Below are 23,646 nucleotides of genomic sequence, written 5' to 3'. Positions count from 1 at the left end.
ATTCTGACCCTACCATCTGACTGAAGAAGCAGAAATCCAGACTCATCAGACCAGGCAACGTGTTTCCAATCTTCTATTGTCCAGTTTTGGTGAGCCTGTGTGAACTGTAGCCTCAGTTTCCTGTTGTTAGCTGACAGGAGTGGCACCTGGTGTGGTCTTCTGCTGCTGTAGCTCATCTGCTTCTTGGTTCAACATGTTGTTGGTTCAGAGATGGTCTTCTGCAGACCTTGGTTGTAACCAGTGGTTATTTGAGTTACTGTTGCCTTTCTATCATCTTGAACCAGTCTGGCCATTCTCCTCTGACCTCTGGCATCAACAAGGCATTCTCACCCAGAGAACTGCTGCTCACTGGATATTTTCTCTTCTTCAGACCATCCTCTGTAAACCCTAGAGATGGTTGTGTGTGAACATCCCAGTAGATCAGCAGTTTCTGAAATACTCAGACCAGCCCGTCTGGCACCAACAACCATGCCATGTTCAAAGTCACTTAAATCACCTTTCTTCCCCATTCTGATGCTCGGTTTGAACTTAAGCAGGTCTTACAGAAGCATTGAGATGCTGCCAAGTTTTTATTGTAACAGTGTTTCCTTTGGTTTTCTTTCACATTTGATGATTGGACCAGACTTTAAACAATATTAATAGTTATTTCTAATAAATACGTATTATTCACCATATGGTGACCTTGTGCATCATATATGTTTGGTCATATCATATCCTTTCTGCATTCGAACATGTGAGATTCAGCCCTTTCACTAAAATATGCATCACACTTTAACCAGATCAAGCAAAGGACCCAGAAAGGGACCATTCATGGGGTTAGGTCAGGGGTCGGCAACCTTTACGATCAAAAGAGGCATTTTTGGCCCAAAAAGAAATCTGATCTGGAGCTACAAAACATATTTGGGCCCCATAATAAATGTAACAGAGCCTTTTAATCTACTAATAGATCTAAATGAGCATTCATTAATATGTTTTAGCACAAGGTGGCTCATCTGCAGTGGGCTATTATTGATTATTTGGGACTTTAACATTGCAGCATTGCCGATGAAAGCAAACAAATTTGTCCACGCACTGTTAAATTCTCTTTTTATTGCTTATTTTCTCATTTCTCTCTAATTCTAATTCTTATTTTTATCTCAATTTTTTCACTCTGTTGTCAATTACACACAGGCACGAAATACACACACATGCACAAAGAGGACATATGCATGCATTAAATAGAGAGATGTCAGAGCGAGGGGGCTGCTATTGGAAAGGCTCCCTGAGCAGTTTGGGGTTCAGTGCCTTGCTCAGGTGCACCTCAGCAATGCCTAGGAGGTGAACTGGCACCTCTCCAGCCACCAGTCCACACTCCATACTTGGACCACACAGGGACCTGAGTCGGCAACCCTCCAGTTCCCAAGCCAAGTCCCTGTGGACTGAGCCACCGCCACCCCAAAAATCTTTGTTGTGGGTAAAAACAAGGAGAAGTTGTCACGGCACATTGTAATTCATCCAATTCAACACAACGCTTTAATGCTTATGATTCAAATAAGATTCAAAATGTTGATCAAAACAGGTCTGACTCCATCAACATCTCCACGGCTTGTGCAAACCGTACACTTTTCCATCTGCGTCAGCATTTTCTTGCGGTTTGCAAGTGGCTATATTTCTGTAAAGAAAATCTTCTTCCAGTTCCCAGCAGATCTTCGTCTTTGTTTGTTTTTGGACATGGCAATGCTGTTCTATTTCACTAGATGTGTAACACGGCCCCCTATCTTATAACAGTGAAAACACGGATTGACAGAATATTTCGTCAATGCTTAACTAATACAATATACAAATTGGTTCAGTGCCATGTAAAGTGGCAACACACTACAATGAGGGGGACCCCCAAACCAAATCCTGCTCAGGGCCTCAAAAAGTCTAGGGCCGGCCCTGCATAAAAATTGTATTTTTTATAAAAGTGATTACATAAGCTGTAGAAAGATGCATATAAAGTAACCAGAAAGATATTTAATGTATTATCATATGATTCAAAGAATGCAGCATTTTTGCAAGAAAAAATGTATCAGCGTTGCCAATTAGTTTTCTGCTGATGGATTTATCTCTTGTGACACTTGCCTGCAGAAGCTGCAGTGTGAGCACAGATGGTCACAGCCCAAGAGAATCACAGCAGAGGTGTTTTTCCTATAAAGGTTAGGTAACAACTGCAACAACTCACACATGCATGCAAAATAGTCGCGCGCACACACACAGGTGCATTCCCCAGATGTTGTCTTGGCGCTGATGCTACTTCTGTCAGCTGATCGTTGCATTCCTTTGTGTTTGTGTGTGTGTGTATAAACGTTTTCACGCTGCACTGGCTGAATAGTTGCATGTATTTTGCATTATTTTGTCTTCACTTAAGTACAATGACAGTTTGTTTTTAGCCGCCCACCCTCATTGGAAAAGAAAGACCCTCTGCAATCAGTTTAAAACACAAAAGCCAGGCCTGACCACAAGCAATTAAGACTGGCACCCGTATCTGTAAGCAATGACATGCCTCTGTTCCTCATCGTTTGTTTATCAAGCGGTAGAGTCCCCCATCTGGAATCGGTCAGGAGAGGAACACAGAGGAGAAATGGAAATTTGATTATTTTCAAAGCCAAGCTGGAGGTGATAAAAGACTTGTGGCTCATCACCAAGCGGGGCCGGCTGTGGTTGTAAGTGTTGGCAAAGATGTTCAGAGGAACCAGCAGCATCCATCCTGAGGCAGGCAATCTTTGTTGCATGGGATTGTCATCAAGCGAGGGGTGAGGAGGTGTCCGAGGAGTTTTCATCAGAGTTCATGCACAGGATGAATGATTGAAAAGAATAAGCAAGAAGGTTGTTTGAAAAATGAATCCTGTTTGGTCTTTGTTGCTGAGATTTTAGGATGTCGAGTCGAGGAGATATTTATTGTCGAACCATCCAAATACACACGCACGGTAGGATGAAATATCGTTCTGTCAGTCACATGTTGCAACAATAAGACAAAGCAGGGAAACAGTACAAAATAATAGAGAATGTGCAAATATGCAAAGTTAGAACTCAGTGAAGAGCAATGCATTTTATGACAGCCAACACCCATGGTCCTTTTGGTTCTGGCGACACACAACAGGGAGCTACACGGTGGCAATGGAAACCCCAGCCATCACTACTGACAGGCTGGTAAAATATATATAACTGCTCACCTGAATTGCATCTCCTAAAGTAGAGAGCTGGACTGGGTGCTGCTCCAATAAGGCTCAGATACTTAACAAGGAGGTGGGGTGGGCAGTGCCAAGCTGGAATCAATGTTATACAAGGGACTTGGCCAACCTGGTCTCCCGGTGGGTCGGTGTATGGGTCCAACAACCACTGACTTTTACCCAGGATGCCTGTGTTCGCTTCCCGTGAGATTGTGAAGCCAAACCTTGTTCTTTTTTCCTGAACCTAATCGTGTGTGTGTGTGTGTGTGTGTGTGTGTGTGTGTGTGTGTGTGTGTGTGTGTGTGTGTGTGTGTGTGTGTGTGTTGGCAAAACGCAACCGCGTGCATCTATTGTCGAAAGGAGAAAAAACATTCATTTGCAATGTTGGGTATATTTTGAAAGAGACTGTATGCAAACTGTACATTTCTTGTGAAAACTGAAGTATATTTTGAAAACAGACAATGCACGTAACAGGCTGAACTTGACACGACACCCCAGAACATCAACAAATGCACCCAGGGTACCTTGCATGTCATATCTTGCCGTGGAAAATCCATGACCAAACGTCGATATGTAACAAGGTCTGAGTGAGAGTGTGTTGATTGGGCATATGGGAAAAGACATTAAAGCTGTAGTTAGTAACTTTCATAACAATAGTTTGTTTTTTTTAATGTGCTAAATCTGTCACTAAATCCTGACAGTAGTACATGCTTTCTTATAGTGTTTCTAATAGCATTTGCTAGAATTTACCACGCTGTCTCTAATGCAGCTGTCAGTCATGTCAATCCCTGCTCCTGAACTTTGATCAATCTGTCAAACTAGGCAGCACTGATCAAATATGAATCAAGATTCTGTTATTGCATTGCATTTCTAAATCTAAATGTTTTCAGGAACATATTTTAGTGTACTGTTTAGCTGTAAAATGAGAAAGTTTGTGACCTGGCTGCCATGTTGAAAACAGTTGAACCAAAACAAAGCACCACCCACTGGCTGGAGCAACCTTTCTCATTTTACAGCTAAACAGTACACTAAAATATGTTTCTGACAGCATTTTAGGTGAGAAATAAGCATTGTAGCAACAGACTTTTGATTGATATTTGATCAACACTGCTTAGTTTGACACATTGACCACAGTTCAGAGCAGTGATTGACATGATTGACAGCTGTGTTAGAGACTCCTTGGCTTTGATTGGGTGTTTTCCTTCAGCTGTGGTAAATTCTTGCAAATGCCATTAGAAACAATGGTTCTCAACTGGTGGTGTACCGTGATGCCAATCAAGGTGTGCCGTGGGATTTTGTGATAACCACACATTATTATTGCAGTATTCAGCTGGGCTTGAACAAAAAGTTATGAATGAATTTTTAATTGACTGTATCAGTATGTTGTGTGCACCCGTTACCTAAAAAAGAGACAAACTCTAGTTAAAAAATGTAATTTAATTAAATTTAATTTAAAAAGCGTTAGCGCATGGGAATTGTAAGTGTGTGACCCATCAAAAGCCCTGATTGGCAGCCAGTGTGAAGGATGATAACAATTAAAAGGTGAAAGTTGTGAGTGGGACAATGGATCGCTTTATTGTACGGAGGAGATTGCAACAAAGCCCCAGTGAAGACGACCTACCACCAAAACAAAAGAAAAAAAAAACTGTCAGTAGACAGTATCACAAAACCTACCTGTCTTATTTTTTTCCTATTTGTCTGATGTCATGATAAGAGTGATAACACAAGTTACAGAAGACATTGTGCACAGATAATAAATATAGGTGTGCCTTGAGATTTTGGCTTGCCCTTTGATGTGCCTTGGGCATTAAAAGTTTGAAAATCACTGCCACAGAATACGCCAGGAATGAGACCTAAAACCCAGACATGAGTTAGCATTTTAGCACTTCTGGTCTTCTGTCATGTAATTAACATCATATTATGCATACGTACTCTTATTGTTATGGCCCTCCAGTAGATGGAGACATGAAACAGAATACTTTTTAATGTATGTAATATTCATTTGTTGTGCAAATAATAAAAAGTATGTAGGTCGATTTTAATATTTCATTTTAAAGCCAGTAACTGCTGACACCAATCACATGCCAATATTAGTGTGCGTCCCTACTTTACGGTCTTATTATGGTGGTGATGTTAGGTCAGGTAACCGTAGAGTAGTTAGTTTATAGCCTAAAATTAGCTTTTTACTTCTGGCGATTGCATTTAGGCTTCAATAATCATGGAAGTAAAGTTCATTTGTGAAGGTTATGTTGCTGAGCAAAATGTGTAAGTATCATAAACAATTGTTTACCACAGAGCTTATTTTTGACAATAATTCAAAATCCAGTGGAAAATTCCCATAGGCTTTATAAGGAGGGACCCAGTGCAATAGTTTATTTGCCATTTGCAGTAATATACCACATTGGAAAATGATTGCGAGAGTTCACATTTAAGACAAGGGACCATAAGACAAACATTAAAATGAATAAATAATACAAACAGGTAGGTACATAACAAGGACAATGCCCCCAGCGACACGCCCACATCATCTAAATGGTAACTTCAGTGTCGGCTTACAGATAAACTTCATCCTTGGGGTACTCTATTGTGAGGGGGCAGAGGAAGATGATTTTTTTTCATAAATTATCCCTCTCATGTCAGGATTTAGTGACAGTTCCAGCAAAAATGACAGTTATTTTTATAAGTTACCAACTACAGCTTTAATAAACACAGACACAGGAGTGGTTTCCAGCTGCAGCTGTAATAACAGCACATTTGCCATCACTTGTGAGAGGAACTTAGGCATAACAATGGAAATATTAAAGTGGAGTCGTTTTAACCACTGCTATTTAAAAACAAACACCATGTTTGTGTATTCAATACCACAGGCAGGCAGACATTCCTTATTGGCAGCAAGGTACATTACCACAACATGTTTTTAAATGATTAATGTTTCGACAGTTTGTGGTGCTGGTAGCATTTTATTATTCTCTATTTTTATGTTTAAAAATGTATAATGGTTTTGACTCAGTTTCACAAGATTCAGTATGAAGAAACTCCTAATTCTGGACTCACAGTTGTGGGATCACTTTGTAAACTTAATATAATTGGGCACAGGTAGAATTTGTCATAGCATATGGGCACAGTAGTAGTTGTTGCAGTAATTTATTTCGGTCCTGATTCACAATTTTCCCTTAGAGAATACACATTAAGAGGAATAAATAGCAATAAGGTATTAAATTAAAGAGACAAAACAAATTAAAAGGGAAAAAAGGATATTAACAATATAGAATTAATAAAAGGTGTATGCTGAAACTTATTGTACCTACCATTTTTAGATATATTTTTCTTTAAGGAAACCCTTTTATTACTTGGTTTAGGCAACACAAAAACATATACACATCTCTCTGTAGTTTTGTGTATATTTGTCATCATTTTTTGTCTGTTTGTAGTTGTTTTGTGTGTCTTTGCGGTTGTTTTGTGTCTTTTTGTAGTCATTTTGGAGTCTCTTTGTGGTTGATTTATCCATTTTTCTAAGTCTGTGTGAGTCTCTTTGTGTCTCTTTACAGCTGTTTTGCATCTCATTTTATGTGTCTTTGTGGTCCGGTTGGTGCGTGTGTCTTCAAGTGACATTTTGCAGGTGACGGCCTGGGGACTCTGCCACTCTGGACCCCTGGGCCTGTGCCAGGTTGACCCGTTTAGCAATCTATCCATAATAAAACGATACAGACTGTTAGATATTGAACTAAAAGTGGAAACACTGTCTCAAAAAGCAGCAAAAATCTGGTAAAGAAAAATAGACCTGATTCCAGCAAAGACCCAGTGGTTAATAATGTCCTTAACCCTTACCTTTGAGTCTTTGAGACATTAGGTCACCACTGATGAAGCTCTGAAGCTGCATCCAACTTCCCAAACGAGCTCTGCTACTCATGCATCTCGTCCAGTAAATGGAATAGGATGTGTTTTTGTCTGCCTCATCTCTGTGAGCCATGAAGACTTGACGTATCCTTGGAGGTTGGAGGAAACATGTGTTTCAAAGCGCCCGTCTGTCCTCCTTGTTTTGCTGACTTCTTGTTTTTACGGAGGTCGTCTCGTTTCCTCGCCAAGCATATGTTCCCTTTTTAGTCTGCAGAGAATAGGTTTCATTGTAGGAGTGTAAGGAAATTTGACCACAGCAATGATCAGTTTAACATCCCCATGTGTGAAATCATGTTCAATTTAAAAGATCAATACATGCTGATCGATCCCTTGCTGGTTTTATATCTGAAAAAGATGTTTAACAAATGATTTGCTCCAGCGCTGGGGTTTGGGAAAACATACAAAAAAGCTGTTTAGTCTGGTTGTAATAGCTGTATGTGGCACTGAAACACTTAAACGACCAAGTTTTAGTCAGTTGACAAGCTGTTTTCAATTTAAGCTTTTAAAATGTCTGCCTGTAACTTTTTATTGCCCAATTTCTCTACAAAACATTCATTAGGAATTTAAAAGCACACAGTTAGTCCCTTTCTCTAAGGCCCCCCACATATCTTGGCCTTCTTACAGTGACAGTGACAGTTCCAAGGTTGAGCTGGCAGCCCAGTCGCCAGTATAAAATGTTGGCACTGTATGTTTCTGCAAACCACGGATATGTTATATTTGTACATTTCATATGTATGACATAGTTCACAGTACACGTATATGAGCTGAGTTTGTCATCAGGGTGAGATAGCTGCCAAACAGCTGCCAAGCAGCAAACCACTGTTCAAGACCAACAAAAGCTGGTATTTTTAAACTCAACAGTTTGGGATATGTTCAGTTGTGTTTCTTGCATCAAAAGCAGGTGTAATTTAACAACAGTTTGAGACATTTCCAGCTGTGTTTGTAGCAACAAAAGGAGGCATTTTTTGAAGAAAGGTTTGGAACATGTCAAGTTGTGTGTGAAGCAACAAAAGGAGGTGTTTTTAGTAACAGTTTGGGACATGTTCAGTTGTGTTTCTAGTATCAAAAGCAGGTGTAATTTAACAACAGTCTGGGACATGTTCAGTTGTGTTTGTAGCAACAAAAGCGGGTGTTTTAGTAACAATGTACTAACTACATGTTCACATGTGCATGTTAACCACAGTGTTATCACAGTAAAAATGTTAAATTTGTAACCTAAAGTTTCATCGTAGTCATTACATGTGAAAGGAATGTAATTGATTAGATGATGATAATTGTTTATTAATTTCTGCTTTTGTTTTATAATAAATCTTTTTATTTTGGATTGTAGTGAAACAGGCTGAGGGAAAATATGGGCCTATTACTGTTTCTTAAAATGGCTTTAAAATGTAAAATATAATATGGTAGAGTGTATGATAAATGATAAATACTATTTTGCTGCTGTGGATATTGAATTGATGAACAGTGAAACAGATCAGAGGTTAGTTACAGAGCGTACAGACTTTACAGTCTCACAGGTGGGCTGCCTGCAGGCTCTGTCCATGGTGCTGGATCTATACATTGTTTACAGTATCTTTTACTTACAGAGTCCTCTGAGTTCACTGGGATGGGTGTGATGGACAAATAACTGTGGTTTTAAAATAATCATTAGGTCCTTCATGTGAGGTTTTCTTTATTGTAAATTTACTGTGTAAAGATAGTACATTTGCAGTGTTGTGACAAAAAAAAACTCCCTTATGTTTGATATGTTCCCTTGTAAATTCTGCTCCTTTCTGTGTATCTATATTTTCACATTCCCATTCACACTTTTATTTTGTTATCGTTTTAAAAACACCAGACAAGTTGAACATTTTTGCCTTAGACTTTTCAGTTCTCTTACAAAACCAAGTATAAAAGCAGAGGATGTTTCCTCCCTATACAGGCTGCAAAAGTACAGCTTTATAACTTTACAGTTCTGTTACATTTATTTTTAATACCTCCGTCCCTACATTCCTCAGGGAAAGAGGTGTGTCTCAGCATAACTGTATCAAGGCCAAAATATGTCTACCAGGTGGAGATGGCAGCTCAGTGTTACAAACCCCAGGCCTCTGCGAAAGGTCACCACCTGACATTCATCGAAGCTGACATTCATATTTTCACAGGGCCCAGCAGGGCTGCAGCTAACACCTGGCTGGATCCCGTGCATGGCCGCCATCCCACTCATGCCTTGGAAAAGCGACCTAAAAAGTGACCTGAAGTGAGGGGAAGTAGAGGAGCAGACGAAGGAGGCGCAGGCCAGAGGGAGCAACGACCTTGAGTTTGAGAGGAGGAGAAATCTGAGAGTAAGAGAATTTGTCGTTTTGCATGATGGAACCTGTGGCTGTAAAGTGACCATAAAAAACATAAACGAAAGTACAGTTCTGTTGATTTCTGCTATTTGGTACAAAATGCAGTTCATGTAAATTCACCAGAATGCAGGAAATTAAGTGTTTAATGCTCAACATTTTTCTTGCTGAGGACCCCAAACCCCCCGTTTCATGTGTCCCTCCCAGTGTTTAAATGAAACCTACACCCTTGTCTTTAACACACTAATTGTGCAGATCAACTACACAGATTAGGAATAGTGTGCTAAAAATATTGTACAGTAGACACATTGGGTCTGACACTACTTTACTTGCTTTTTTAGTAATTGCCCAGAAAAATGTGAGCAAGTCTTGTTTCCAAAAACTTTGATCTCTTTGGTACTGTTTCAGGGCATACAAATACCATGGCGGAGGAAAACATACATTCACCCATCACTGTTTGTTTTCACACTGTGCTCTTGGCAACACTTAGCCAATCTCTTTAGCACAGACATGTTTAAAGGATTAAGGATTATGTTCAAAAGTGACCACGTTCCCTGCGGGGCCTCTTAATTACGATATATGTTTTAGCAGCATGTGCTTCGTGTAATTCACCTCAAGGATATGAGACTCTGAGGCTTTTACACAGTATGTTTGAATAGATGTGTAAACAAGGGGAAGGACGGACGAGAGGCAGTGGAGGGGTTTTGTTTCTTTTTTGGTTTGACCACAGTGGGTTTCATACTTTCAGTCAGCTGTAAGATCAAAGAGCACAGCCTGCTGGTCGTAGACTAACATGACGGCTGCTTTTAGGTTAAATGGTGTGTACAGTGAATGTCCTAGTGGTTATAGCAGCATACTACAGACTACAGGATTTCTTCCCTAGCTCTTATTTCTGCCTTACTGGTAGTGGTGTGAATGATTACCTTCAGCGACCTCAAGTGGTGAGAGAAGGAACATCAGCAACCATTTAAATGGAAATCAGAAAGATTTCATTACAAACTGAAGGTCTGAAGTTTGAAAGATACTATCCTAGTGCATTATGGGAAGTGTAGGATCTAGTGTTTTTTTTTAAACTTGCCACATACAACAGACTTAAAGGAACAGTTCACCCCCAAATCAAACATACTGTAACAGACTGGGTGACGTGATGTTAACTGTATGGATTCTGTCACTGTTAAAAATGTGTTATGTTCACCTACAGTAAAAGGTCTGTTATGGCTGTACTGAATTTTCTGTAACAGCAGTTAACGTGTGTTGAGATGCTGTGAAGCCTGTCAGTCAATACTAACAGTGATTTGTGTGAGATAACCACCCGTAATTGGCAGAGGTTTGAGGAGGGGGGGCTGTTGTTATTCCTCTAGTTTTGTGTGTGTGTAGCCAAGGAGCAGGAGCTGTTGAAGTTGCTGCTAAAGCAGACAGGTTTGTTGTTTTGCCGTTGGCTCTGGCCCACAGTAGCCTGTGTTAAAGTGAAGGAATAAAAAGCCAGCAAAACGAGTTCATGCCTCATAGCCTCATTGTTAAGGGACACTACAATACATATATATATATTAAAGATATTTTTAAGGGCATTTCTGCCTTTAATTGATGCCAACCGTACCACCACACAGGATGAAGCATGCCTCTATCTACATTATTGGACATTAAATATTAATGGCATCCTCCATGGCTGAGCTGTAACATTAGCTAGCTCAGTGGTGCTAGGTGAGCTAGCAGTAGATGCACGCTTCCTTCTGTCCAGTGTTGCACTGGCGGGTGCAATTCAGTAGAAAGAAAACAGTCCCTTCATTAAAACTGCTCAAAACAAGGTCTGTGGACTATCTTGAGTAACCAGGTCATGATTTCTGTAAAGAGACATTGCTGTTCAGTTTTTCAAATGTAGTTTTTTGGCGCATTGATCGCCACAAGTCGAGTGCCATCAAGTTCCATGATATTGGAGAGAAGGCGTACATCTCCAACACTCTGCATCACACACCAAAACACCCTAGAGTGATAAATAGCACTACAGGTGGGAGGGAAAATACTGATTTTGGAGTGAACTGTCCCTCTAACGTCAGGATATCTTGGCCTATGATGCTTTGACATCTCCCTTTCAAGTCTCCCAAAGTACCACTTTAAAACCAGGGATCAAGGTGTTGCTATGAAATGTTTTTTTTCCCCGTTAAAGGGTTTTTTTTGGGGAGTTTTTCCTTATCCGCTGCGAGGGTCATAAGGACAGAGGGATGTCGTATGCTGTAAAGCCCTGTGAGGCAAATTGTGATTTGTGATATTGGGCTTTATAAATAAAATTGATTGATTGATTGATGAAATGAGCGCAGGTGCCAACAAATAATTAAAATTACACAGAACGTTTCAAATTTGTGGACAAGAATACAACTAAATATCACTTTGAATACAGTTAATTATCAGTTATGAAACAATCTAGTGGCATTAAACTAACCACCAGGCTGCACAATTGTCTAAATGTGTTATGATGTCATAATCTGTTATATTGTACTTATTTTCTTCTCCAATGCAGAAAATGGCGGCTACCCCCCTCCACTCTCTCTGTCTACTCATCACAGTGTTCCAGCTGTCTTTATTACACCTGGTCCACGGTGGGGCATATTATGGACATAAACAGCCACCTCAGCAGCACCAGCCATTGCCTCAATACAATGATGGGTTTCCCCAGCAGCAGTTTTTGGGGAACGAGATGCCACACCTGCCTTACAAAGGCCAAGACGGGCCATTACTGCCTCAGTATGGAAAAGAGCTTCCTCAACTGCCTTTGCCACTGGGCAAAGAGAGGCCGCTGACTGAAGGCAAAGGTGAGGTCAGCTAGTTAGTGGAAAAACAGTAATTTAGTTGTCACTTAATACCTACCAGCTAAGATAGACAATATATCCTCCTGAGACCCAGTGACCTCATATGAGGACATCACATTTTGGGTTTACTTGACCTTATCCTTCATACTACTTAACTTAGACCTGTTGTCCTCGTTCGTGAACAATTTTTTGTGCCATCTAGTGGTAGTAAAAGCACAATACACTAATCCATGTTAAAACAAAATGGCAGCCGTCTCTGCTAAGTCAGTGTGCAGCTGTTCCCGACACAAAAGTGGACAAGGTCCAAAACCTGATCACATTTTATTTTTGAAACTTGTTTATTTATGATTAATAATGTTTGCAGTTTGATATGGAAACGTATTTGACCAATTTTAGCAAGAGTAACAAGCGAACACACTGTAATTAGGAAGTACTTGTTTGAAGACATTCAGACTTTATTATCATCTCATTTGAGGACACTGGGACTTAATTATCGTTGACAATGTTTAGGTTTTTTTTACTTATCGGGTCCTACTGATCTGAAATAGCTAGGAGAAATTAAAAATGCAAACAAAAGTTTGGGTCTCAGGAGGATATACCAATCCTTGAACAAGACTTGAAGAAGAATTGACAAACTCCTGCGAAGGAGACACTTGCCTCAAAGATGTCTTCAAATCCGATCACTCTGAGGTGACGTGAGACTGCCAAAATGCAACCTGAAATACTCTTTGCAAGATCAATTTAGGGCTGATATAATTTACTACCATTAATGGGGCCGCCATAATCTATTTTCAAATTCAAATAAATTAATAAATAAATCATTAACCAGTATTACAATCATGATAAATATTTTACATATTCTTAAATATTCATGTAAACTTCCTAATAGTGTTGATAACCCATCACAACGCTTGTTGTATTTCATTGATCACTGTTGATTTATTTAATCAATATTCTACATTATATTATATCTACCAAATGTTCCCTTTTATTTTCAGGACAAACATTCCCCAGAGGGGCCAAAGGTCCGCCTCCCCCTGGTCCTGGTGGAGAAGGTCTCAGAGAGGGACCACAAGGAATTCAGGGCCCCCCGGGACCAACAGGGCCACCAGGACCACAAGGCCCCTCTGGCCTACCAGGCCAAGGATTGCCAGGGTTACCAGGAAAGCCAGGACCTCCTGGTCCTCAAGGCTACCCAGGAATCGGAAAACCCGGCATGCCAGGATTGCCAGGAAAACCTGGAGGACCCGGATTACCAGGACCAAAAGGCGACCTCGGTCCTACTGGTGGTGAAGGACCAACTGGACTTCCTGGGCCTGCAGGGCTCCCAGGTCCCCCTGGACTCCCAGGGATTTCAAAACTAGGAGGTCAGGGGTTGCCTGGCCATATGGGTCCTCCAGGGGAGCCTGGCCAAAAAGGTCCACCTGGGTTTCCTGGTCCTCCGGGCCCCAAAGGAGACAAAGGACTTGGTCAACCTGGTTTGCCAGGTTTGAAAGGACCTAGTGGACCCCCAGGTCCACCTGGAAATGTGGGCTTACAAGGGGTTGGTAAACCTGGGCTGAATGGTCTCCCAGGACAACCTGGGATACCAGGGAAGTCTGGTCCTTCTGGAGAGCCAGGACTGGCAGGGCCGCCGGGTGAGAGAGGCCAACCAGGACCACCAGGTTTGCCAGGGATTGGAAAACCAGGAAAAGATGGTTTCAGGGGGCAACCAGGGCCTCCTGGAGGAAAAGGGGAAACAGGCCCTCCTGGTTTACCAGGTGGTCCAGGCTTGCCAGGTTATGGTAAGCCAGGGTTTCCAGGACCTAAGGGTCACAAGGGACATGCTGGTTTTCCTGGACCTCCAGGCCTAAAAGGTGATAAAGGTCATGGAGGTCCTCCAGGGGTCATTGGTTCCACAGGTCCCAGTGGTATTCCAGGGCCACCAGGTCCGATAGGGCCTCCAGGCAGTCTTGGCTTCCCAGGGCAAAAGGGAGAGGATGGTGTCGTGGGACAAAAAGGAAATCCAGGAATGAAGGGTGACATGGGGCCTCCAGGTCTTCCAGGACAACCAGGTTTGGGAGGTGGTGGTGGACAACCAGGACCAAGAGGTCTTCAAGGGCCCATTGGCCCTAAAGGAGAACCAGGTCTTAGGGGTTTACCTGGTGCCCCTGGTGCTGCAGGATTACCTGGACCAAGAGGAGAGGTGGGACAACCTGGAGACCAAGGCTACCAGGGACCACAAGGTATCCCAGGCATTATAGGACCAGGGGGACCACTTGGACCTCCTGGACTGCCAGGGCAAAAAGGTGAAACAGGCCTGCCTGGTAAACCTGGCTATCCTGGTGAGGGAAAGCCAGGACCTCCCGGTCCAATTGGTCCTCAAGGTAACCCTGGGACAAGTGGCCCCGCTGGACTTCCAGGACAACCAGGACAACCTGGACCCCCTGGTCCTCCAGGACTACCTGCTGCATCTCCTGATCTCGGACAGATCCTTCCTGTAAGTGGCCCATACACTGTCCAAAAACAAGGTTACAAAAAGCCGAAGAATGGAGGCGACATCGGTGGAAACGTTGTGGAGATGCCTGCGTTCACAGCTAAGCTCACAAATCCGTTCCCTCCTGTTGGCTCTCCTGTCATCTTTGACAAACTCCTGCACAACGGCAACCAGGACTACAACCCCCAAAATGGTATTTTCACCTGTAGCGTCCCAGGGATCTACTACTTTGCTTACCACGTCCACTGCAAAGGGGGGAATGTGTGGGTGGCACTGATGAAGAACAATGAGCCAGTGATGTACACATATGATGAATACAAAAAGGGCTTGCTGGATCAGGCATCGGGGAGTGCCGTACTCCCGTTACGTCAAGGAGACACTGTGCACATACAGCTGCCATCTGACCAGGCTGCAGGACTTTATGCTGGTCAGTATGTCCACTCCACGTTCTCTGGATACTTACTGTACCCAATGTAAGAAACGTGTATAGACCAAGGCAACAGTAATGACACATTGATGGTATCTTTTACCATATTTATGGTAAAACTACTGCAGTCTTGAAGGTACAGTGTAGGTCAAGTTAAATGGTTTACAATGTGTGGTGGCAAGATCATCTTTTTTATATACAGCAGCAACATCCTTCATTTAATAATTCTTTGCATTATATGCATCACATGTTACAACAATGGAGTCTCAGAAAGATATAGAGTCATGAAATAATGGCAAGTGTATTCTGGTCACTGGCTATGATGAGTGAAAAGTTTCTTGTGAGTGCTGTGGAGAGAAGAGGTAAAAAACAATACCAAATATCTCAGTTGTCATAATTCTTGTATGTTTACATTGTGCATTTATTCTTATATCCATCCACACACAATATATCAGTGTTCATGTCATGGCTGGAATAATTCCTGGAACTATGAGGCTTTATGTTGCAGAATTGTATTCACTCATGTTTTGCTTTACAGTTATATACTGTATACTGGGCACATAACAACATATTGGTTTCATTGTGCAATGCATTTACTCACAGCTATCACCACATAATGCTGGGTTATGTATTTGGGGTCATGATACAGTTATTAAATTATTGTTAGTCTTTTTTTGTTATCTTAAAATGCAGCTTTTTAATACGACAAAATCTTAATACAATTTTTACATATTCATCTCACAGTGAAAGAAGTATTTGGGTGAGTTTCAGTCTAATTTCATACCATATCTCCGTCCACAACAGAACAGTTTTGTCCACAATTTGGCAGTTGAACTATCTTTTGATTCTTTACTTTCGACCATTTGATGTCATGATTTGTCTTGTTTTGATTGTAATAGACATGAATTCTTTAAAAAGGGTTTTGTCAGTTTGTCAGTATTCTCTGTAATTTATTTGTTTGACTACTGATTATTTGGGATTGTGTTAATTTCTGTGTGTTGACAGTAAATGATGGAATTCATTCCAAAATGCAGAACGTGCACGTTCTGTGGCAAAACACAACGCTAATATTCGAAAATATGTTCACACTCACACCCATTTATACCAACATGTGTCCGTTACTTTCTTTTTGTACTTTATTTCTCCAAACTGGATGTGCCATTTTGGAATGAAATTCTTTAAAAAAAAAATCTTCCTGTTTTTTTTCTTTGCTTTGGACAATGGTGCACAGCATTAAATAGGAAACTGTGCCTAAAATATGTGAATTTTGTTGCTTTGATTTGTTAGATATTGGTTTAATAAAGAAATAAAACCATTTGTCTTGACTTGATTTTCATTTGGTGTCATATACTATGTGCCTCATTATCCCAGCAAAAATGACTACCAGTGGTGTTGGCACCTCAGATATATGTTAAAAATGTGGTTCTCAGAGTGACTCCCTCATGCCATTTACTGTGAGAAAATTAGAGAGACTTGGGGAAAATACTGAAAGATGGATTTTAAGAACTTGCAATGGTGCAGTAGTTTTTTGACCACCAATTTGTCTCTTTCAAAATGTTTGGAAATTAAAGATACCCAACAGGATGGCAAATGCTTTTCTCGTCATAAGTTTATAAGAAGCACATATTGCAAAACTGGAAAAATGAGGAAGCATCTACACTTAAAGAATGGAAAACCAAATATTATCTGTGTATTGAAAGGACAATTTTGGGAGACAGCAACAAAGAGAAACAATTTGATAATATATGGAGCCAAATCTAGCGTGTAAGTATAAAGTAGCATAAAAAAATACTCAAGTACCTCTAAACTGTACTTAAGTCTTAAGTACAGTACTTGCTACCTTTCACTGCTGCCCACATTAGATTTGAAATTTGTTTTCCAACTCCACATTGGGGAGAAAGGGAAAAAAATCCCCCCTTTAATTGAGGAAAAGACATTGACAGTATTGAATAATTACAATGCACAATTATCAAGTCTCAAATTATCCAATATGTCACTGTAACAAAGTAATAAATGTGATCCCTTGTGTTGAATGTTTTCCATGTGCTGGTTGGGCAAGAAGTAACGGGAATTTGCGAGAGAACGCGAGAATAAGCCTGGCCAATCAGAGTTTGATACGTCATACTTCCTCCAGTTTCCCCTCCTGCTGCAGCTGCTAACCTCTGTTTCCCTGTTTCATCGGTTAACTCAGCCTTTCTACAGTTTAATGCCTTTTATGAGCAACAACAAATAAAGAGTAAGTGCTATAATTAATCTCGCATGTGCCCTACTAATGTTACGTGATAGTTTGGCAACTTAGCTTGCTATTTATCTCAAGCTACCAAGCTAACACTCCCGTCTGTGTGACCTAACGTTAAAGTAGCTAACCATTAGCTAGCATTAGCTTGGTAGCTCAGCTGTCTTATGCCGTTCACAGACTATTTAACTCAACCTGTCACCATTCATGATTGCTGCTGAAGTGAAGCGAAGCTTTTGCGGATACACTTTGGACTGACGTGTTAGTCAAGAGGACGTGACAAGTCAGGCATCTGCTACACGTTAGCCATACTAAGTTAGCAACGCTAGCAAATGACAAGTGCATGGAAGAGTCACAGTAGTGCTGCAGCTGTGAAGCTTACAACGTTAATGTTTGATTTTACTGAAGCTGGTGATTCATGTCTTTGTGCTGTTTGTGGTAATGCTATGCAATCTGCAGCGCAGTATTTTATATTATCTTCATCTCTGTTTCATCGGGCTATCAATGGTTTAGAGTTTGACATTAAAACAACTATGTCACAACTTATTCCAGATACCCACCATGGCTTCTCGAGCAGGTCCGAGAGCAACAGGCACAGATGGCAGCGACTATCAGCACCGGGAGCGGGTTGCCTCACACTATCAAATGAGGTAGGTTCATTCAAACATGAAAGTAATGGAGTGATATCTTACTGGAATAATTTACCCTTTTCTTGAGATCTGTTGCATCTTTCCGTTGCTTTAGGACTAATTTATATTCACATCTCAACACAAATGGCTCATGTTTTTAAGTTGTCCTATGGAAAACTGCCATGTAACTATGGTAGGTCAAAGGGGCGAGATGTCTGTATGGTGTTTTGTATTTGTGTACAGAGGAAAAAATTCAAATTTCTATCGGAGGAAAATCAGTAGCTCTGTTTCATCCATATAATTAAGATAAGCAATGGTGTGTCCAGTTCCATTTTTATCAAGATCAAAATGCTGAAAAAAAAGGTGCCGTTTTTTTTTTTGGCCTCTTTGCCGGTCATACTTATTTCAGTGTGTCGTTTTATGAAAGTATGTGAGGTAAAATTAGATATTACATAAAGGTCCGTTATAATTTGATTCAGAGAATTCATCATCAATGCATCTATGAGTTCAATGAACTCATAAATCTTATTGCTTTGTGTTTGACTGTACCATCTGTCTCATTGTGCAGTGTTGCCCTGAAGTCTGAAATCCGTAAACTCAACATTGTCCACGTGCTGATCTGGGTGCTGATGGCAGCTCAGGTAATTGTAGAACTTAAATAAAAGTGTGGAGATTGACTGACAGTTGTAACAGCTGAGCTAGCTGTGACTCTGTGTTCATCTTTTCTCAGGTGACAGTGAGCCAGCTAAGCCTGGTGTGTCACAAGGTCGTAGCCTCTCCATACCAGTGGGAGTACCCCTACCTCCTGAGTATAATACCCACAGTGTTCAGCTTCTTGGCGTTGCCTCGCAACAACATCAGCTACTTGGTCATCTCCATGATCAGCGCCGGGCTGTTCTGTGTGGCCCCGCTGATCTACGGCAGCATGGAAATGTTCCCTGTGGCACAGCAGCTCTATCGGCACGGCAAAGCCTACCGCTTCATCTTTGGCTTCTCCGCCGTGTCGGTCATGTACCTGGTGATCGTCATCGCTGTGCAGGTGCACGGCTGGCAGATTTACTACAGCAAGAAGCTGCTGGACCAGTGGTTCACCGGCACGCAGGACAAGAAAAAGAAATGAGTCAAAGCAAGCCCACGTGGAGATGAGGATCTCAGAGCTGAGGTGTTTTTTTGCAAACCAATCACTGAACTGTTGGATTGAGCCAGCCGAGACCAAGAGAAGAGACTCTCAAGTTAAAACTATCATGGCTCTTCATCATCTTTTACTGTATTTATATTTGACGTGATATCATCATCGTTCAGTTGTTGACAGAAGATCATTCCCTGGAGTGCTTGTGACTGCTGCCATCACTCTGTACATTAATCCTCCTGGAATTTCATCATCCAACTGTAAATGTGTTCTGTTAGTGCCTCCTTATTCCAGGTGTTGACAGTGTAAACAGGCCAGGTTTAACTGGAAGAAGACTGTAATCATGTAAGTTGATGTTTTGGAAACAAATCCAAAAATAAATTTGAATATTTGACTGATCTGTTATGCACTCTGAGCTCTGTTTGAGTCGGGTCAAGCTTTCACTAAGTCTTTCTTTGGTGAATTTTTTGGATCGTGTCACCCTTTCCTTCTCCTCTATGTGACACAGCCTCCCAAATTTCTCACCCAGTTGTGTGTGGTATAAACACACCCTGTAGGGCGAGGCATAGCATGAGAAAGGAGTGAGGGAAGGAGTAACGGCAGCTGAAACATCACAGCTGACATACCATAAGGTCAAAGAAGCAATGTTTCTAAAAGGTGATTTATAGATCTAGATAGTTAAAAATAAGTGTTTTCCAGGTGATATCTGGTTTGACATAAACAAACTTAAGAAGAGAGAGACCCTTATTGATCCCCAGCCGAGAAATTTGGTGTATTGATCATTTGAGACGTTCAGATTAAAACAAACATTGACAAAGTGTTGGAAAAGAATATATTTTTCATAAACAAACATATTCAAGATTATTTTTTAACTATTTAGAGAGAGACCTAATTTTTTTGAGTTGAATTACCTGCAGCACTGTCTCACAAATTAATTTTTCTAATCTGCATTATTTATATACAACTTTTTGTTAATTTTTTTGTGTGTGTGTGTGTGTGTGTGTGTGCGTGTGCGTGTGCGTGTGTGTATATATATATAACTCTATAGCTGTCCTACCTACAGATGTACCATCAAAATATAAACCCTACTCTTTCTTCCCCTGATTCTTACATTACCTACTACGTACATTGCCCTGCCTCTCTCCTTTGCATAGCCCGGCTCGGAAGGTATAGGTGTAAATCAAGGAAACTTAAGTTAAAAAGAAACAAAGAGGAATACGTCATATTGTTTGCGTTAGTTGGTTGGAAGGAGGGACAATAGCTAAATGAGTTAAATTAAAAGTTGGGTAAATTAAACTCTATACTAAAAATAAAACCCTACTCTTTCTTCCCCTGATTCTTACATTGCCCTGCCTCCCTCCTCCGCATAGGATCACCAAGTCCCCCCAAGGATTATCTTTGAGCCACTATTCACTTACAGGTCACTATTCACTTATTTATTACTTGTACATTTTGTTATTTTTGTTATTTATCACTATTTCTATATCATAATTTCTAATGGGGAATGATGCTGACATGAGTCTAGTGTGTATCAAGTGTGTATGTGTGCTTCTATAGATAGTAAAAAAGAAAGGTGAACCAAAAAAAAAAAAAGATACAACACTCATTCAAGGAGAAAAGAAAAGAATAAATAAATTTATCAATCAATAATTAATCAAGTAATAAAAAATACATATACACAAACATAACATACATTTTATTATATTTATTATATCCTTGGTTCAATAGCTATTTTTATCTTGGTAACTTTGTGTCTTAGGAAATCTGTGTGTTTATTGGTGTAGCCTTGAGCTAGGGAGCAGTTTTATCTTTTATCTTTATCATGTTTTTCTCTTTTGGTTGTTATGGTTAATGTTGTACTGTATGTATGGATGAATGGATGTCGACTCACTGCAAAACAAATCTACCTACGGGTATGAATAAAATAACCTAACCTAACATATGAAGGAAAGCTGTGAGCTATAGTCTATGTTACAAAGATATGTTTTGAGTTGTTTGCTCTTGAAGTCACTGATGACCATATAACAAGATGTACATACTATACTATAACTTTTTTGCAGTTTTTTAACATACTATGCCATGACTTTTTTAACATACTATACTATGACTTTTTTAGCATTTTTTAACATAATATACTATGACTTTTTTAACATACTATACTATGACTTTTTTAGCATTTTTTAACATACTATACTATGACTTTTTTTATGCAGTTTTTTTAAACATACTATACTAAGACTTTTTTTAACATACTATACTATGACGTTTTTAGCATTTTTATAATATAATATACTATGACTTTTTTAGCATTTTTTTTAACATAATATACTATGACTTTTTTTTTAGCTTTTTTTAACATACTATGACTTTTTTTCGCAGTTTTTTTAAACATACTATACTATGATTTTTTTAGCAGTTTTTTTTTAACATACTATACTGTGACTTTTTTTCAGCAGTTTTTGTCGACATACTATACTATGACTTTTTTAGCCGTTTTTTTAACATACTATACTATGACTTTTTTTTCGCAGTTTTTTTAAACATACTATACTATGATTTTTTTAGCAGTTTTTTTTTAACATACTATACTGTGACTTTTTTGCAGTTTTTGTCGACATACTATACTATGACTTTTTAGCAGTTATTTTAACATACTATACTATGAATTTTTTTCGCAGTTTTTTTAACATACTATACTATGAGTTTTTTAGCCATTTCTTTAACATACTATACTATGAATTTTTTTTTTGCAGTTTTTGTCAACATACTATATTATGACTTTTTTAGCCGTTTTTTAAAACATACTATACTATGACTTTTTTGCAGTTTTTGTCGACATACTATACTATGACTTTTTTTCAGCAGTTTTTGTCAACATACTATACTATGACTTTTTTAGCCGTTTTTTTAAACATACTATACTATGACTTTTTTTCAGCAGTTTTTGTCGACATACTATACTATGACTTTTTTAGCCATTTTTTAATATACTATACTATGACTTTTTCGCAGTTTTTTTTAACATACTATACTATGAGTTTTTTTCGCAGTTTTTTTTTTAACATACTATACTATGACTTTTTTAGCCGTTTTTTTAACATACTATACTATGACTTTTTTTTTGCAGTTTTTGTCGACATACTATACTATGACTTTTTTTCAGCAGTTTTTGTCAACATACTATACTCTGACTTTTTTAGCCGTTTTTTTAAACATACTATACTATGACTTTTTTGCAGTTTTTGTCGACATACTATACTATGACTTTTTTAGCCGTTTTTTTTAACATACTATACTATGACTTTTTTGCAGTTTTTGTCGACATACTATACTATGAGTTATTTAGCAGTTTTTTTTTAACATACTATACTATGACTTTTATTAGCAGTTTTTTTAAACATACTATACTATGAATTGTTTAGCAGTTCTTTTGAACATACTATACTATGACTTTTTAGTAGTTTTTTTAACATACTATACTATGACTTTTTTAGCCGTTTTTTTTAACATACTATACTATGACTTTTTTTTAACATACTATACTATGACTTTTTTAGCCGTTTTTTTTAACATACTATACTATGACTTTTTAGCAGGATTTTTTAACATACTATACTATGACTTTTTTAGCAGTTTTTTTTAACATACTATACTATGACTTTTTTTTAGCAGTTTTTGTCGACATACTATACTATGACTTTTTTAGCCGTTTTTGTCGACATACTATACTATGACTTTTTTAGCAGTTTTTTAAACATACTATACTATGACTTTTTAGCAGTTTTTTTAACATACTATAATATGACTTTTTAGTAGTTTTTTAACATACTATACTATGACTTTTTTAGCAGTTCTTTTTAACATAGTGTTCTATGACTTTTTTTAGCAGTTTTTTTTTAACATACTATACTATGAATTGTTTAGCAGTTCTTTTGAACATACTATACTATGACTTTTTAGTAGTTTTTTAAACATACTACATTATGACTTTTTTAGCAGTTATTTAACATACTATGACTTTTTAGTAGTTTTTTAAACATACTATAGTATTACTTTTTTGCAGTTTTTTTTTAACATACTATACAATGACTTTTTAGCAGTTTTTTAACATACTATACTATGACTTTTTTTTTTAGCAATTTCTGTCGACATACTATGACTTTTTTAACATACCATACTAAGACTTTTTTTTAGCAGTTTTTGTTGACATACTATACTATGACTTTTTTAGCTTTTTTTTTCGACATTCGCCTTTTTTAGCAGTTTTTTCAACATCCTATACTATGTCTTTTTTTTAACATATTATACTATGACTCTTTCTTTTTGTCACACTACTATGGCGTTTTTGGACATACTATACAGAATCAGAATCAGAATCAGAAATACTTTATTGATCCCCGAGGGGAAATTATTTATGTTACAGGTGCTCCTTGCAAGAGAGGAAAGATACGTGAAAATATAAGAAATTTAAACAATAGTATTTACAAATATATAGTTAAATAAACAGGAATTATTAACAAACATAAACGTAAA

At 39.0% G+C, this 23,646-nt stretch overlaps 2 protein-coding genes across 2 annotated transcripts in view; both read left to right on the top strand.

The window, feature by feature from the left end:
- LOC126401626 (collagen alpha-1(VIII) chain-like) overlaps window positions 1-16,426 on the top strand; it is a 61,664-nt gene extending 45,238 nt beyond the window's left edge. Inside the window, exons 3-5 of the mRNA XM_050062963.1 lie at window positions 9,230-9,409; window positions 11,928-12,219; window positions 13,215-16,426. Of these exons, the coding sequence (XP_049918920.1) occupies window positions 11,931-12,219; window positions 13,215-15,169 (2,244 nt within the window). The 5' untranslated portion in view covers window positions 9,230-9,409; window positions 11,928-11,930 and the 3' untranslated portion in view covers window positions 15,170-16,426. The remainder of the gene's footprint in view (window positions 1-9,229; window positions 9,410-11,927; window positions 12,220-13,214) is intronic.
- Window positions 16,427-17,228: 802 nt separating this feature from the next.
- LOC126401638 (protein jagunal homolog 1-B) lies at window positions 17,229-19,511 on the top strand. The gene is made up of 4 exons (XM_050062982.1): window positions 17,229-17,355; window positions 17,908-18,005; window positions 18,553-18,625; window positions 18,715-19,511. Exons 2-4 carry the CDS (start codon window positions 17,917-17,919, stop codon window positions 19,102-19,104), a joined length of 552 nt encoding a protein of 183 aa, XP_049918939.1. The 5' UTR covers window positions 17,229-17,355; window positions 17,908-17,916; the 3' UTR covers window positions 19,105-19,511.
- Window positions 19,512-23,646: the final 4,135 nt, after the last annotated feature.

The sequence above is a fragment of the Epinephelus moara genome, chromosome 15, assembly GCF_006386435.1.
Source record: "Epinephelus moara isolate mb chromosome 15, YSFRI_EMoa_1.0, whole genome shotgun sequence".
Taxonomy (NCBI): domain Eukaryota; kingdom Metazoa; phylum Chordata; class Actinopteri; order Perciformes; family Serranidae; genus Epinephelus; species Epinephelus moara.
Note: the sequence above shows the minus strand (reverse complement) of the source record. Positions and strands in the feature narration are given on the sequence as shown.

What these genes read in the sequence shown, in the direction of transcription:
- LOC126401638 (XM_050062982.1), top strand. Translation starts at nt 17,917, where the DNA reads ATGGCTTCTCGAGCAGGTCCGAGAGCAACAGGCACAGATGGCAGCGAC. An exon ending in GCCTCACACTATCAAATGAG is followed by an intron (nt 18,006 to 18,552) that starts GTAGGTTCATTC and finishes CTCATTGTGCAG; the next exon opens with TGTTGCCCTGAAGTCTGAAA. An exon ending in GGGTGCTGATGGCAGCTCAG is followed by an intron (nt 18,626 to 18,714) that starts GTAATTGTAGAA and finishes ATCTTTTCTCAG; the next exon opens with GTGACAGTGAGCCAGCTAAG.